Genomic DNA, 13,119 nt, shown 5'->3' with positions numbered 1-13,119 from the left:
AGAGTCTTCTGAAATAACTGTGACTTAGTACCATTTGGTTCCATGCTTTTTTTTTATTTTTTAATGTGATGAGAGACCTTCAAGGAAAGCAGTTTTGAAGTGCACAGGTGATACATCAGCCTTATATAACTTGTCTGAAAAATACTGTGCTGCAGTTTTGTTTATACTTCTCCCTCAGCCATTTATGCTTTTGTGAGAGGCAATAAATAACATATACCTTTTTTCTTTTTATCCTCTCCTCCCCCCTTCTGAAATCTATAATCATGTATCATTATAGTCTTACTGTGTTTTAATTCCATGGCTAGGAGGCTTACTTGTGGTTACTGTGTAACCACAGGTCTGCATTTTGTGAACACGTGTTTCAAGGCAGTCTTTGTGTTTGACAAATCATCACTAGGGTTAACAAAAAGTTACATTAGTTCATATGAATTTTGAGGGAAGAAGGTGTTAGCAGCAGCAGGTAATGTTCAACTAGTGAATATCATAGGATAGCCTCCTATTAAAACTGCTATTTTAATGCATTTTCAGTTTTGGGATGAGAACCTGGAAATGTTAGATAGGTTGCTAAGGTGCCTTTCTCCCTTTTATATACTTGCAAGGCAAGTAACTAGTTATTTGTTAACTCATTTAAGATAGATGTGATCTTCCATATTCAGGTCTTTTTTGGCCTTAAAAAGGGGAAAATGCTGAGTTTCTTGATAGAGCTGCATTATTTTCTAACATTGTTTCTTAAGATAGTTATTAAGCAATCTTCCCCTAGAGAAGTTTCTTATTGCGTAGCTAGGAAGTTGCATACTTAACCAGGCTGGCATAACTCAGATGGGGTTGTTTTCATGTGTTTGACATAACTCTGTGAGTTTAATGACCTGAAAAGCACATGTTTTTTTTTGACAGCCTGACCAGAAAGAAAAAATGACAAATCCTTCCTAGCCCCCCCCCCAAACTAAACCCACCCCTTCTGGAGGATTTTGAGCCGTGTGAGGAAAATACACAGAACCTGAGTTGCTCAGTGACTGTGAGAGTAGTACTGGCAGAATTTGGAGAATTTAGTGGAATTTAGTGTTATTTGTAAAGTTCATATTATTGTTAGATGTTTATATTGAAGACATTTTTTTAGTTGTGGTAAAGCAATACACAATTTCTTCATTTAGATTCCATCACAGATCTTTGGTTCTGTATTAAATGTTTAAATTAAAAGTCATTTGGACAGTGCATGAAGCAATAGCAGAGAAAATTTGAAACCTGATGACGTCCCTGAGACACATCTCCCAGTCAGTGTTCTTGCTGAGAGGTGATCTTGGGCAGACTCCTGCTATTTTTTTTCTCTGTTGTGTTGGGTTTAATACTTCTGTCATTTGGAATTTATATCCTCTATTTTGGAGAAAGCAAGAAAGGGTTTCCTACCTTTATATCAGTTTCCTCCCCTTCCCCTTGGAATTTGATTTAAATGTGTAGGTTAGTTCTTGTGTCCTCTTTTCTTGTCCATTGCAAACATAATCACCGCTCTGTTGCAATTGATGGCATGGATGTTTCTGAAACAGCATATGATTGAAGAATATCTCCAAAAACTGTCCGTAGTGATTTCACTTTGAATTGTTCTCAGTGCTTGAAGCTCAAAGAGAGGGAGAGCATGAAGTGTTAAAAAACGTAACCTACTGTTTTGCTACTGTTGTTTTGGGATAACAAGTGAGATGCTACTTTGAATTATCTAAAAAACAATTACCCAACTGAACTGGATAGTTATTTCCAGCAGCTATTTCCAGTTATTCTCCTCCACCCCGACTGAAGCACGATCAATTGTTATCGGTGCTTCTCAACAACCAGAGAAGGTTGTGTTGATGTTCATATCGAACTTCAGGATTACATCTTTTCTTTGTTAGGAAGAGGAAGGCAGGTTCTGGGTGAAAAAACTTTTATAACAATTTTTTTTGTTTTTTCTTCTCTATGCAGGTTGACTTGTATGTTTGCTTGTTCTGTGGCAGAGGAAATAATGAAGACAAATTGCTACTATGCGATGGATGTGATGACAGCTATCACACCTTTTGCTTGATTCCTCCTTTACCTGATGTACCTAAAGGTGATTGGAGGTGTCCAAAGTGTGTTGCAGAGGTATGGCTGAAGAACTACGTGAGCTTTTTATGTATGGTTGTGGTCCAGGAAACATCAGAAGAGCTGCAGTTCAGCTCTCATTGTTGTTCCATCTGAGTAGGAGCTGTACTTTTGTTTGGAACTTTGTCAAGATACAAACTGTGAATCTCCAGCTGTTCTTGGCTGATGAGCTTTAAGGAGAGAGAAATATTCCTTCCAGAGCCTGGGTATAACTTTTGTTTATGACACTGCCACATGAAAGCTAAAACTCTAGCCTTTATATTTTAAGAGTTGAAACTCAATTTGATGAGCTGGTAGCAGCGAATTAAGTGAAAATGAGGGTTGTGATAGGTGTTTCAGCACAGTGATGAGAGGTTTTCTAAGCAACAAAGTAATCAAAGCATGTGATTTGGGCATAGCAGGGAGCTTTGATTATTGAGAAGTCATTATGACATTGTTCAGAATAGCATGTTGCAGAAAGTGAAAGAACTAATTTAAAAACTAGCTATTTTAGGTCTTGTTTAGACTCAGAAAGCAACTCAGAAAACTCTAAAAGTGGAAGCTAGTTTGAATTTCTTTGCTTAAAAAATACCATGTTCAAAGTGACGACTGATCAGCAGCCTAAAGGCAGCAAACATCAGTTTATTGGCTTGGTATTTGCCTTAAGAAAACAAATTTTTCAAGCTCAGAAGATAGGTAGATGTAGAATTCATATAAAAAAAGCTTGCCATTTCTAAAGCTGTAATTTTGTCACTGGCTTTAACTTTTTAAAAAAGACCATGTTTCTAGACCATGTTTTTTCCAGAAAGGGGCAGTAACACGTGCATACTTATTTATACACTCATTTCCCTGAAGAAAAAGAAAGTACTGATCTTGAATTCCTCTTTAGTCTGGTTTCATTATGACTAAACACTGACCATTAAGTCACTAATTTTTGTGCCGTGTTAGTGCTCAAATACATCTTGTATACATAAATACTGTGTGAAAAAGACATTGTAGAAATGGATGGGAACAAGAGCAGAAACATAAGTTGGTCTTTTTGGACTCTTGGTATGATTATAAGACAGTGGCAGATTTGAAGATCTTGTCAGATGGACTCTGTGTTATTAGATATTACTAGTCAGCTGCTTTGGTACGTGTTGCATTGTTTTGATTTTCTTCTTCCTCCTTCTTACTTCCAATGTGCTAAATCAGCTGATGTTATGCTGTGTTAAGACTGAAGCACTGGCAGGATTACTTCCTTTGCAGCTATTCTGCTTGTACTTGAATCCAGTGCGTCTAAGAAATGTCTTCAACACTAAATTCATCTTGTGCACAGTCACACTCTGCTGCTAGCAGAACCGATGATGACACTTAGCTTGGACAGGCAAGCAGGAGTGTATAGTGTTGGGGTTTACCATGTTACATTAGCTTCCGTACAATCAATTCTGCTGTTTCCATTGAGGTAGGACTTCCTCAGCTAAGAAGAACACTAAGAACTGATAGCTTATTGTGTTTGTTAAGGACTCAGATGGACACAAGTGTGGTTTAGAGAAAAACAGGAAGTGTGACGGTCTACCATAATCTGCAGGGGACAATATTTTCATGTTCTGTCTCTTAGGAATGCAACAAACCCCGTGAGGCCTTTGGATTTGAACAAGCTGTCAGGGAATATACTCTCCAGAGCTTTGGTGAAATGGCTGATAACTTCAAGTCTGATTATTTCAACATGCCAGTCCACGTGAGTTTCAACTTTTGTTGTCATTCCTTGTAGGGGAAAAAGAAAAGATGTTTCAGCTGATCCTGAATTTCTGCTGAGGCATCTTAGGTTTGTATAAAGAGGCACAATAAGCTTCAAACATGTAAACAAATGATTTAGCTTTCTGGCATCTGGTCTTGCTTCAACTTCATTTCACCCTTTTCCTGTGATGGATAGATAGCTTTATTGCTTGAAGGGCTATACTCCATTTAATTTTTTTCCCTTTTTGATTATTTAAACCAAGTATAGAACTGTTATAGTTTGTCATAAGGGTCTTTCTCCCACCCTTCCTATGGCTTTTGTCTTGGTTTGGTTTATCAAAGGATTGTTTTTCTCCCTGTTACAGTCTTTCCTTGCAAACAAGTCAATAAATAGACTGAGTCTGTCAATCTTTTGTGGGTTGTGGTTTGTGTGTTGTTCTGCACCTCAGCAGCATTTCCAAAACTGGCACGTCTGTTTTGGCACACCTTTGTTATTCCACTGTCACACATACTGTATGAAACACCAAGCTACTTCTTCTCAGCGTTCTTTGGTAATTTATGGGCAGCATTGTCAAAGCTTCCAGCTTTTAAGGACTTTGATTTATTGTATGGCTTTGGGACACTGAAAATAAGCTTTTTTTGTTATTTTGTTCTAACAAGCTTCATAACTAAATGCTTACAAGTATGGGGGTGTAATGAGATATATGAAGACTACACTCTTGAACGCATTTATCTGAATTTTCTTGCTGTTATTCAGAGGTTTTGGTTATCCTCTGAAACAGTTTGGAATGTGCATGCTATTTATTCTGTTTGCTGCTTGGCTTCTGCTGGTTGTCTCCTTCTCCCTTTTTGTCTGTCAAGAATTAACCTTGTTTTAGCTGCGCCTCTGGTAACCTCATCTTTCTTGTTCATTCCATCCCTCATGGTGTGGCATTCTCTTTCTATTTCATTGCAGCTACTGTTAGGGAATACAAACTAAACTGCCAAACTGTATGACACTGAAGAGATGGTGGTTTGAGGGGGAGTGGCCTTAGTATTTGGAGATACGTGGGGGATTCAAAACAATGTATTGCTTAAATAGTAGCTTTTAGGTTGGATCTTGTCTGCACATACCCTAACTTTTTTGCTTTCAGATGGTTCCCACTGAGCTTGTGGAAAAGGAATTCTGGAGATTGGTGAGCAGCATAGAAGAAGATGTCATTGTAGAATATGGAGCTGATATATCATCCAAGGACTTTGGAAGTGGCTTTCCAGTGAAGGATGGCCGAAGAAAGTTGATGCCAGAGGAAGAGGTGAGGAACAGGAGATGCAAACCAAGCCCATTCTTTGTGCTACATAAAATTTCACAATAAGAATACAGGTCTGGAATCAATGTGGTTTTTATCATGAAAATTAATAAACTCTTGCTTACACTTAACATTCTTTTTGAGCAGGGCATTTATCTGACAGTTTAGGTTCTTTGCCAGATGAGGTTGCTGATAGCTAGGCTGTTTGTCATGATTGAAGTCACACCTGTTTTATATCATTTAACAACTTGCGCATCTTTGCCCGTATTATGGGATATCCAAGTGTAAGGAAACTGATAAGATTTTCTTTTCTTGTTCTGAAGAGTTATCTACCGAAACATAATTCTAACCTCCTCAGGAGGTTCATAATAAATAAAACAGACTAATCAGATTTAGCTTGTTTTTCTGGCTGTGCATACTGTAAGAATGAAAAAAAAATGTAGCATCCTATTATGGAAAATAAGATAAAGAACATCTGGTAAGTATATTACCGACTTTTCCTGAGACCTTACTGTAGCATATCAATTTTATGGCTGCTTATATGTTTGAATTCTTACAAAATGAGATTAAGGGTGTGTTTTCATGATTACACAGCACCCAAATCAATTCATTGCAATCCCTGGAAAAGGTAATCCTGCTCACTGTTGTCTTCCACCCATGTCTGCACCTTCCTACCTGTGCCTTTGGTGGTGCAGTGATTTTGTAACTGCTGGGTGAGTCAGAAGTGCTTGTTGATCTATTTGTATGAAAGTAGTAATTAAAAGAAAATACTTTCTAGCCAGATCATTGTACTCACTGCTTTATCTTTAGTGTCAGTGTGACGGAAACAACAGTAACATGGCTGAAGTGAGGGTGGGACCATTCCTTTCAGCAATTGTAGGATATGCCTAAGCTGACTGAACGTGTGCTAACAGCTTTCGTTAAGGTTAAGAGTAGAATGGTAGCAGCAGTCTGAGTTTTCATTTTTTTTTTGTACAGACTTGAGCACATTTTGAAGTAAATGTGGAATTGCTTAACTAGTGGTGCTGATTTCTGTGAAATAAGTTTGGGAATTTCTTCTCTTGAAAACCTGCTGAAATAATTTATGAAGATCAAGATAAACTGCAGCATAGTAAAGCAGGTCTCTCAAAAGCTGAAATAATACCATGAGTTTCATTGTGGTATTAAAAATTATAAGTTACCCCATTTTATTGAAGACTTCTATCATTTGCTTTTCTGGTAGTGTTGGTATTTTTTTTTTCCTTCAGAAATGCATGAAACTTGGGGGAGGATCAAAGTTTAAGTAGATGAGCGTTGATCCAAAAAATAAGGCCAGTTCTAGTATTTCAACGTACATAGCCCATAGTCTGATTAAATGCCGACTAAAGAGTTTAAGGAAGTATTTCCTAGTTCAGGTGCTTCATTGTTGGAGAATACTGTGCAATGTCTGCTATAGAAATGGATAAGTTGATCTTTCTTTGTACTTCTCTTTTCTAGAGTTAATGTCCTTATGGTCATCTGCTTTGTTGAGAATTTTCTCCTTTTCTTTCTTGCAGGATTATGCACTTTCTGGTTGGAACTTAAATAACATGCCAATTCTGGAACAATCAGTCCTTGCTCATATCAATGCCGACATCTCTGGCATGAAGGTACCTTGGCTGTATGTAGGGATGTGCTTCTCCTCGTTTTGCTGGCATATTGAAGACCACTGGAGCTATTCCATCAACTACCTGCATTGGTATGGGCCCTCCTTTGCACATCTATCTTACACTTCCTTGTTTGCTTTTAGTAAATTTGTTTTTTTAATTGAAAATACCTATGCTTCCTCATAACTTTTAAACCAAAAGCTATACAGCTATAATGAACAGTCCCTACTCTTAAATGAAAAGGAGAACACAAATACTGTTTTAAGCACTTCAATATTTTTCATGATCTGATTAAATATTCTTGTGTTGCCAACAATCTAGTATCACTGCAAAATCATGGTTTAGAGGCTAACATCTTTTCTAAGAAAGTTTTTGGTTTTGAACTGACTTGGAGTTCACTGGTGTGGAATATAGTGTGGAATATCGACAGATTAACTCCTTGCATTGCAGTTTTCCCAGTTTATCAGGGGAGTAGGATGAGGGGAGGCTGTAGGAAGCACCCCTTCAGAAAGGAAAGTTTGTCGTACATCTGGTAAGGATAAGTTGATAGCCTTTAGACTGTGACTGCATGTTTCTGGAGAACTATTTGTTAGTAAGTTCTGATCCACAGGCTGAAGAGGAGGATTCAGTTTGTTTAGAGTTCAGTTATTGTCCTCAGCATGCTATTAACTGGATCAGTATGTGAGGAGTTTGTGTTAGCTGGTAAGTTCCAGCAGCCCAGGCAGATATAGAGCAGTACATACTTACTGGGGCTTGCTAGCTGTGTCCGACCAGCAGATGTCACTGAAACCTGTCGGAACCAAAGATAATGCTACACCATTCCTTGTCTAACTTTTGGGAGGATTGGTGATAATAAGGTTATTAATATAGTTAGATAGCAAGTGCTATATAAATTGATTCAGATATTTCAGCAGATATTGTACTTCTTAATAAAACAAAATTAATAAAACCCCAAAATTTCGATACTATAGTTTCTAGATCATTACAGTTTATTTTGCTTAACACAGGACTGGAAAGACTAGAATGATATGTTCTCAAGTAACTCTGTTTGATTTTGGCCCTGCGTGTCCTTTCTTCTCTTGTACTTAAGTAACCCATTTTATTAAGTATCTTCTGTCTTAAGGGTCCAGTGAAACACTGGTTTTTAATAACTGGTTATGCATATTAGAGGGATTGATTATACTTCTTCACACTGGTTCATTCCACTTTCTTTATGTGATATTCTTTGCCACTGGTTTCAGACATAAGACTTCTTCAAGACTAATCGAGAGAATGGAGGAATACCGTGATGTTTGTGGTTTTTTTCTTTTCTATTAAACAGTGGCTGTAATGGCCAAGATTTTGCTTGATGTATTTTCTTTTCTGCTTCCTAAAGGAAAAGGATTGCCCATTTTATCCCTTTAGAGCATGGTAAATGACAGTATCTTCCATCTTAGGTTTGTCATGGCAAATCTGCTGTCAGATGTGTTGATAGTTGTTTTGTAGAGTAATTGTTTTTTCAGATGAAAATTATACATGATGAAAAATGACACACAACATCAAATCGTTTTTGATTAAAGTGATTTTGTGCCTACGTGTAAAATATTTGGTTTGTGTGCACTGTGCGGTTAGAAATACACTTTGCAGTTGGTTGGCATCATTGCTTCTCTGTAAATAACATGTTGATTATTGTGGTTATTTTATTAGGGGAGAGCCGAAGACGTGGTATGGCGTGCCATCTCATGCAGCAGAGCAACTGGAGGATGTGATGAAGGAGTTAGCTCCTGAGCTATTTGAATCCCAGCCTGATCTCCTGCATCAGCTGGTCACTATCATGAACCCCAACGTACTGATGGAACATGGTGTACCAGTGAGTAGAACACGAGCGTTTTATCCGCTCACTTTGTCATTCTGTGCCAAATCTCTGTAACAATGGTTTGACATAACTCTGAAGGATTTTTGCAGTGGACGTTTACATCTCCAATTCATTAGTTATGGAGTGGTTTTAAAATACATTTTCTAGTATCCTTCTCTATCATCATCATGAAATTTTAATCATCTCACGTCAGAAGAGCATGCCAAACTTCTTACAAAAAATATCTTACAGAACAAGAGTACATTGTGTTACATTTCATTTTTATTGAAAATAACTCCTGCTATAGCAGCACATTTGTCTGTGAATTGGTTTTAATATTTTTTGACAGTGAAACATTTATGTTTTATAGAAATCTCAGCTTTACAAACTGTTTTGACCAAACACTATTGACAGCAGACCTTTAAGCAGCAGTCACTATCATTTGCTTTTTTGTTAAGATAAATTTCTTCTCTGGCAAATACTGTAGAAAAGCAAACCATAAACTGTTTCCAAAAGCTTTTGCACTTTGTGGTCTGGTGGATTAAATAATGATAGAGAAACATCCCTTTTGGGATTCATAAAGAGAGTTTTAAACTGTTGAGTTACATATCTAGCTTTTTTTGAGTAAGGCTATGAACTGAGGATTCACTTTGAGAAGACAGAACCAATCCTTAACGCTTTTGAGATGGCTGTTTTGCCTGTGATGGTTCGTAGGTAGAGAAGGTGTTGTTCAGACACCGCATAATAATGTCTTAACCTCTGTTGCAAGTTTCTTTTTATTTTTTCCCTTTTATCCTCACTTTTATTAGGTATACAGGACCAATCAGTGCGCTGGCGAGTTTGTTGTGACCTTTCCTCGTGCCTATCACTCTGGGTTTAACCAGGGATACAACTTTGCTGAAGCTGTGAACTTCTGCACTGCTGACTGGGTCTGTTCTTTTGTATTTGTTTCATATGACTCTGCTAGGTGACCTTTTGCAATGAGAGTGTTAGTAGTTTTTATGCTACACAGTATGTTTTATGTTTCTGGTTCCTGGTACAACAGTGAGATTGATGTCAATTTACATTACAGAAAATGATTTTGAGCACATAATTTTAAACAGCTTCAGACTGAAACTTCTGCATTTGATCTTCCTTTTCAATTATTGATTTTACAGTACCTTTAGTTAGTATTTCTGTAATGCATCTTTCTGGATTTCATATAGATTAATGTACTGTATTGAATATCTGTTGTCATTTGCTTGTTGGAGATAGCTATATAACTGTCTCTTGTTCTCCTTTTGAGCCATCTCATTGTATCTTTTAATTATATTAGCCCACATTATGATAGCCATGGCACGGCAGAGCATAGCTTATGTGGATTCTCTTTCAATAAGATGTCAATAGTGTGTCCTATCACTATCCAGAGTTTACAGGTGGAAGATAAAATCACATCTCTAGTTTATTTATCTCCAACTTCTGTTTTAATACATTTAAGTACGACTCCTGGTCATTAACCAGAGACGTTTGTTCATTCATCAGAGAAATTGTCTGCGGGATTGTCAGTGGTCCCTTTTTCTGTGCTCATGATGTGGTCTGTGTATAGCCCCTGGGAAAACTTCTAAACTGACACGAGGCATGTGAAACTTCTTTTCTTTATGCAAAATGTAACCCAGAAATCTGTAGCAAATGTATCTAGTATTTATGTTTTTTTTGTTTTTTTTTTTTTTTTTTAATTTTTTTTTTTTTTTGCTTTAAAGGCCACAAAATGAGTGGTACCAGTTTCAGTTAACTTTTAGTCCAAGCATAGTAATTTCCAGAGGGCAGTGTATTTCACCTTAACAGAGACCAGGTGACTTTATTATGGTTCCAGTTCCCTTCACTGAAACTAAAAAGAGCTTAGGAGAGCTCTTAAACTTGTATCTGAAAGTTAGGTTATGGCAGATGCCTGCCTGCCCCCTAACATGCCAATGGATATCTTGTTTATCCTCATATGTGATATGATTTAACGCTTTTATATTTGTCTCTGTCATGAAAGATACAATGGTATCTCTGAGTGTCAGTCTTTCCCCAGGTTTTGTGAAAGGAAGGAAAGTTGGGGTAAGAGATGATCTTGAAATGTCTTTTCCCAAAATGACAGACGTGGTTTTTGCTTCTGTTTTTTTTTGTAGCTTCCAATTGGACGTCAGTGTGTGAGTCATTACCGAAGGCTGGGACGTCATTGTGTTTTCTCCCATGAAGAGCTGATCTTCAAGATGGCTGCAGATCCAGAGTGCTTGGATGTTGGGCTGGCTGCCATGGTCTGCAAGGAGATGACATTAATGATAGAGGAAGAAACACGCTTAAGGGAATCTGTTGTACAGATGGTGAGTAATAAAAGGCAACTCTTTTACTTTGTTTGCAAAAGGAATTTTGCTCCCCCCTTCCCTTCCTGTCTTGCCTGGATTAGAGTTTGTAGCAAGTGCCTTATTTTTTTTGTTAGGGAGTGTTGATGTCTGAAGAAGAGGTGTTTGAACTTGTTCCAGATGATGAGCGTCAGTGCACAGCTTGCAGAACCACGTGCTTCTTGTCAGCTCTTACGTGTTCTTGTAATCCTGAGCGTCTGGTGTGCCTATACCATCCTTCTGATTTATGTCCATGTCCCATGCAGAAGAAGTGTTTAAGGTACACAAGTGTGTTTTTTTTTTTAAATCTTTTCTTCTTGTAGTGTGCTGGAGGCAGTGGCCAAATATAACATTTGGTGATGCTTTTCTTCCTTTAATCAAAGAGGTTTTTATCCTCTTTGCTTGGTTCTTGCATTCAAGGCAGAGGATATTTTGTGTTTTTCTGGCTTTTTAGCTGGGAGAACTCAATATAAGCAATATCATGGGTTTTGTATGAGCATTAATACTCTAGCTTGATTTTCTTTCTGCATCTCCAGGTACCGGTACCCACTGGAAGACCTTCCTTCCTTGCTGTATGGAGTGAAAGTTAGAGCACAGTCTTATGACACTTGGGTCAGTAGAGTTACAGAAGCTCTGTCTGCCAACCTCAACCACAAGAAAGGTCAGACTTCTGTTGTTCATTGCAGGAGTTTCAGGACGTCCCACTTCCTTTTCCCCTGTGTTCTCATTTTAATGAGGGAAAACACTGTGTATTGTTTAGTGGAAAAAAGAAATGAGCTAAACTGAGAGTATAATACTACTCATCATTGTGTGTTTCAAATTGAACTAGCCTGTTGGAATGTTGATTGAAGGCTTTGGAAGCGATCTAAAATGTCTTTTGTTTCTGCATACAAACTATACGCTATTATTACAGATGTCATTGAGTTGAGAGTGATGTTGGAAGATGCTGAAGACAGAAAATACCCAGAAAATGATCTCTTCCGCAAGCTGAGAGATGCAGTGAAAGAAGCAGAGACCTGTGCTTCAGTAGCACAGCTGCTTCTGAGCAAAAAGCAAAAACACAGGTAGGACAGACTTTTTCTTTAAAGTTTCTAAAGTTGTTATTGGGTTGGACTTGGAAATATGAGAGCCCTGAGTTTCTCACTTCCTACCAACTTCTCTTGGTGTTTGCCCGTAGTGAGGGGTTGGGGAGACAGATACAGTGACACAAAGGGCCTAACAGCTCTTGGAGTGTGTCAAACATACTGTTTTCCACTGACCTATCTACTGAAACATGAAATCCTTCAGAAAAATTGTTTGATCGCTGATCAGGTATTTTTCTGAATTTCTGGGGACAGAAATTAACCACAGAAAAGTAACCACCTTTCTTGTGCCAAAGGTTGTATGATAAACTTTTCTTAACTTGGATTTCCTATGTTGAATATAAGAGTTGACTCTGTATTTTTGTATGCATAGTTTTTGGTGTAAAATGTAAGGCTTATTTAAGGGAGGGAGGTGAAAAGTAAATATGTTGTGAATTATAATAGCCAGCTTTGCTACACAGGACATAAAGCATCATCATTGCTTCAATTTGAAAACTGAAATCTTAGAGTTATGCCACAGGCCTAATTACATCAGGTATTACACCTTGAAAACTCTTCTTTGGAATAGAGAAGCATTTTTGCTGAATCTGAGCAGGGGAAAGAAAGCCCATGTGTTTATTTTATAATTGCTTGTAGGATCCTGCTAGCGCAAAGGTACGGTCACTTAGAACTCTGGTCTGGATGGAGGAAGCAGAGCTACAGCTGTTGTATTGCCCTGTTCCTGGTAAACTTTAATTATTTTGGTAGTTCCCAGATGTTTCGGATCTGTTGCTGCTGCTTCCTCCTCCAGCTGTTGGAGTATGTCAGCCTTCTCTCCAGAGACGTGCCTCCAGTTAATTGGTGCATTTCCAGGCCTTTTGCAACAAGTAGATCCGTTAGAAAGAACCAACAGTTGTCAGTGGTGTATCTGAACTAAGATGAATCCCAGGGGTCAAGGGAAGACTTTCATAACCTAAGGGTGGTTGTATGCTAAGTCGCAATGTGATACAAAACTGAGGTTTGAGAAGTTTTCCAAAGCAAATATTTTGAATCCTCCTTAAATGGTGTTAGGAAGTTTAAATATGGAGGTTGCCTTCAGCTTGTTCTTTAACATTTATGCTCATATTTAATACACTGAGGTGG

At 37.9% G+C, this 13,119-nt stretch overlaps 1 protein-coding gene across 1 annotated transcript in view; it reads left to right on the top strand.

The window, feature by feature from the left end:
* The window catches only part of KDM5A (lysine demethylase 5A), a 47,199-nt gene that overhangs the window by 12,073 nt on the left and 22,007 nt on the right, over positions 1–13,119 (top strand). The window contains exons 8-17 of the mRNA XM_032189064.1: positions 1,951–2,109; positions 3,689–3,808; positions 4,941–5,099; positions 6,629–6,810; positions 8,405–8,567; positions 9,362–9,481; positions 10,703–10,897; positions 11,014–11,195; positions 11,452–11,576; positions 11,829–11,979. Of these exons, the coding sequence (XP_032044955.1) occupies positions 1,951–2,109; positions 3,689–3,808; positions 4,941–5,099; positions 6,629–6,810; positions 8,405–8,567; positions 9,362–9,481; positions 10,703–10,897; positions 11,014–11,195; positions 11,452–11,576; positions 11,829–11,979 (1,556 nt within the window). The remainder of the gene's footprint in view (positions 1–1,950; positions 2,110–3,688; positions 3,809–4,940; positions 5,100–6,628; positions 6,811–8,404; positions 8,568–9,361; positions 9,482–10,702; positions 10,898–11,013; positions 11,196–11,451; positions 11,577–11,828; positions 11,980–13,119) is intronic.

The sequence above is a fragment of the Aythya fuligula genome, chromosome 1, assembly GCF_009819795.1.
Source record: "Aythya fuligula isolate bAytFul2 chromosome 1, bAytFul2.pri, whole genome shotgun sequence".
NCBI classification, from domain to species: domain Eukaryota; kingdom Metazoa; phylum Chordata; class Aves; order Anseriformes; family Anatidae; genus Aythya; species Aythya fuligula.
The sequence above is the reverse complement of the archived record's forward strand: the minus strand, read 5'-3'. Positions and strand labels throughout refer to the sequence as shown.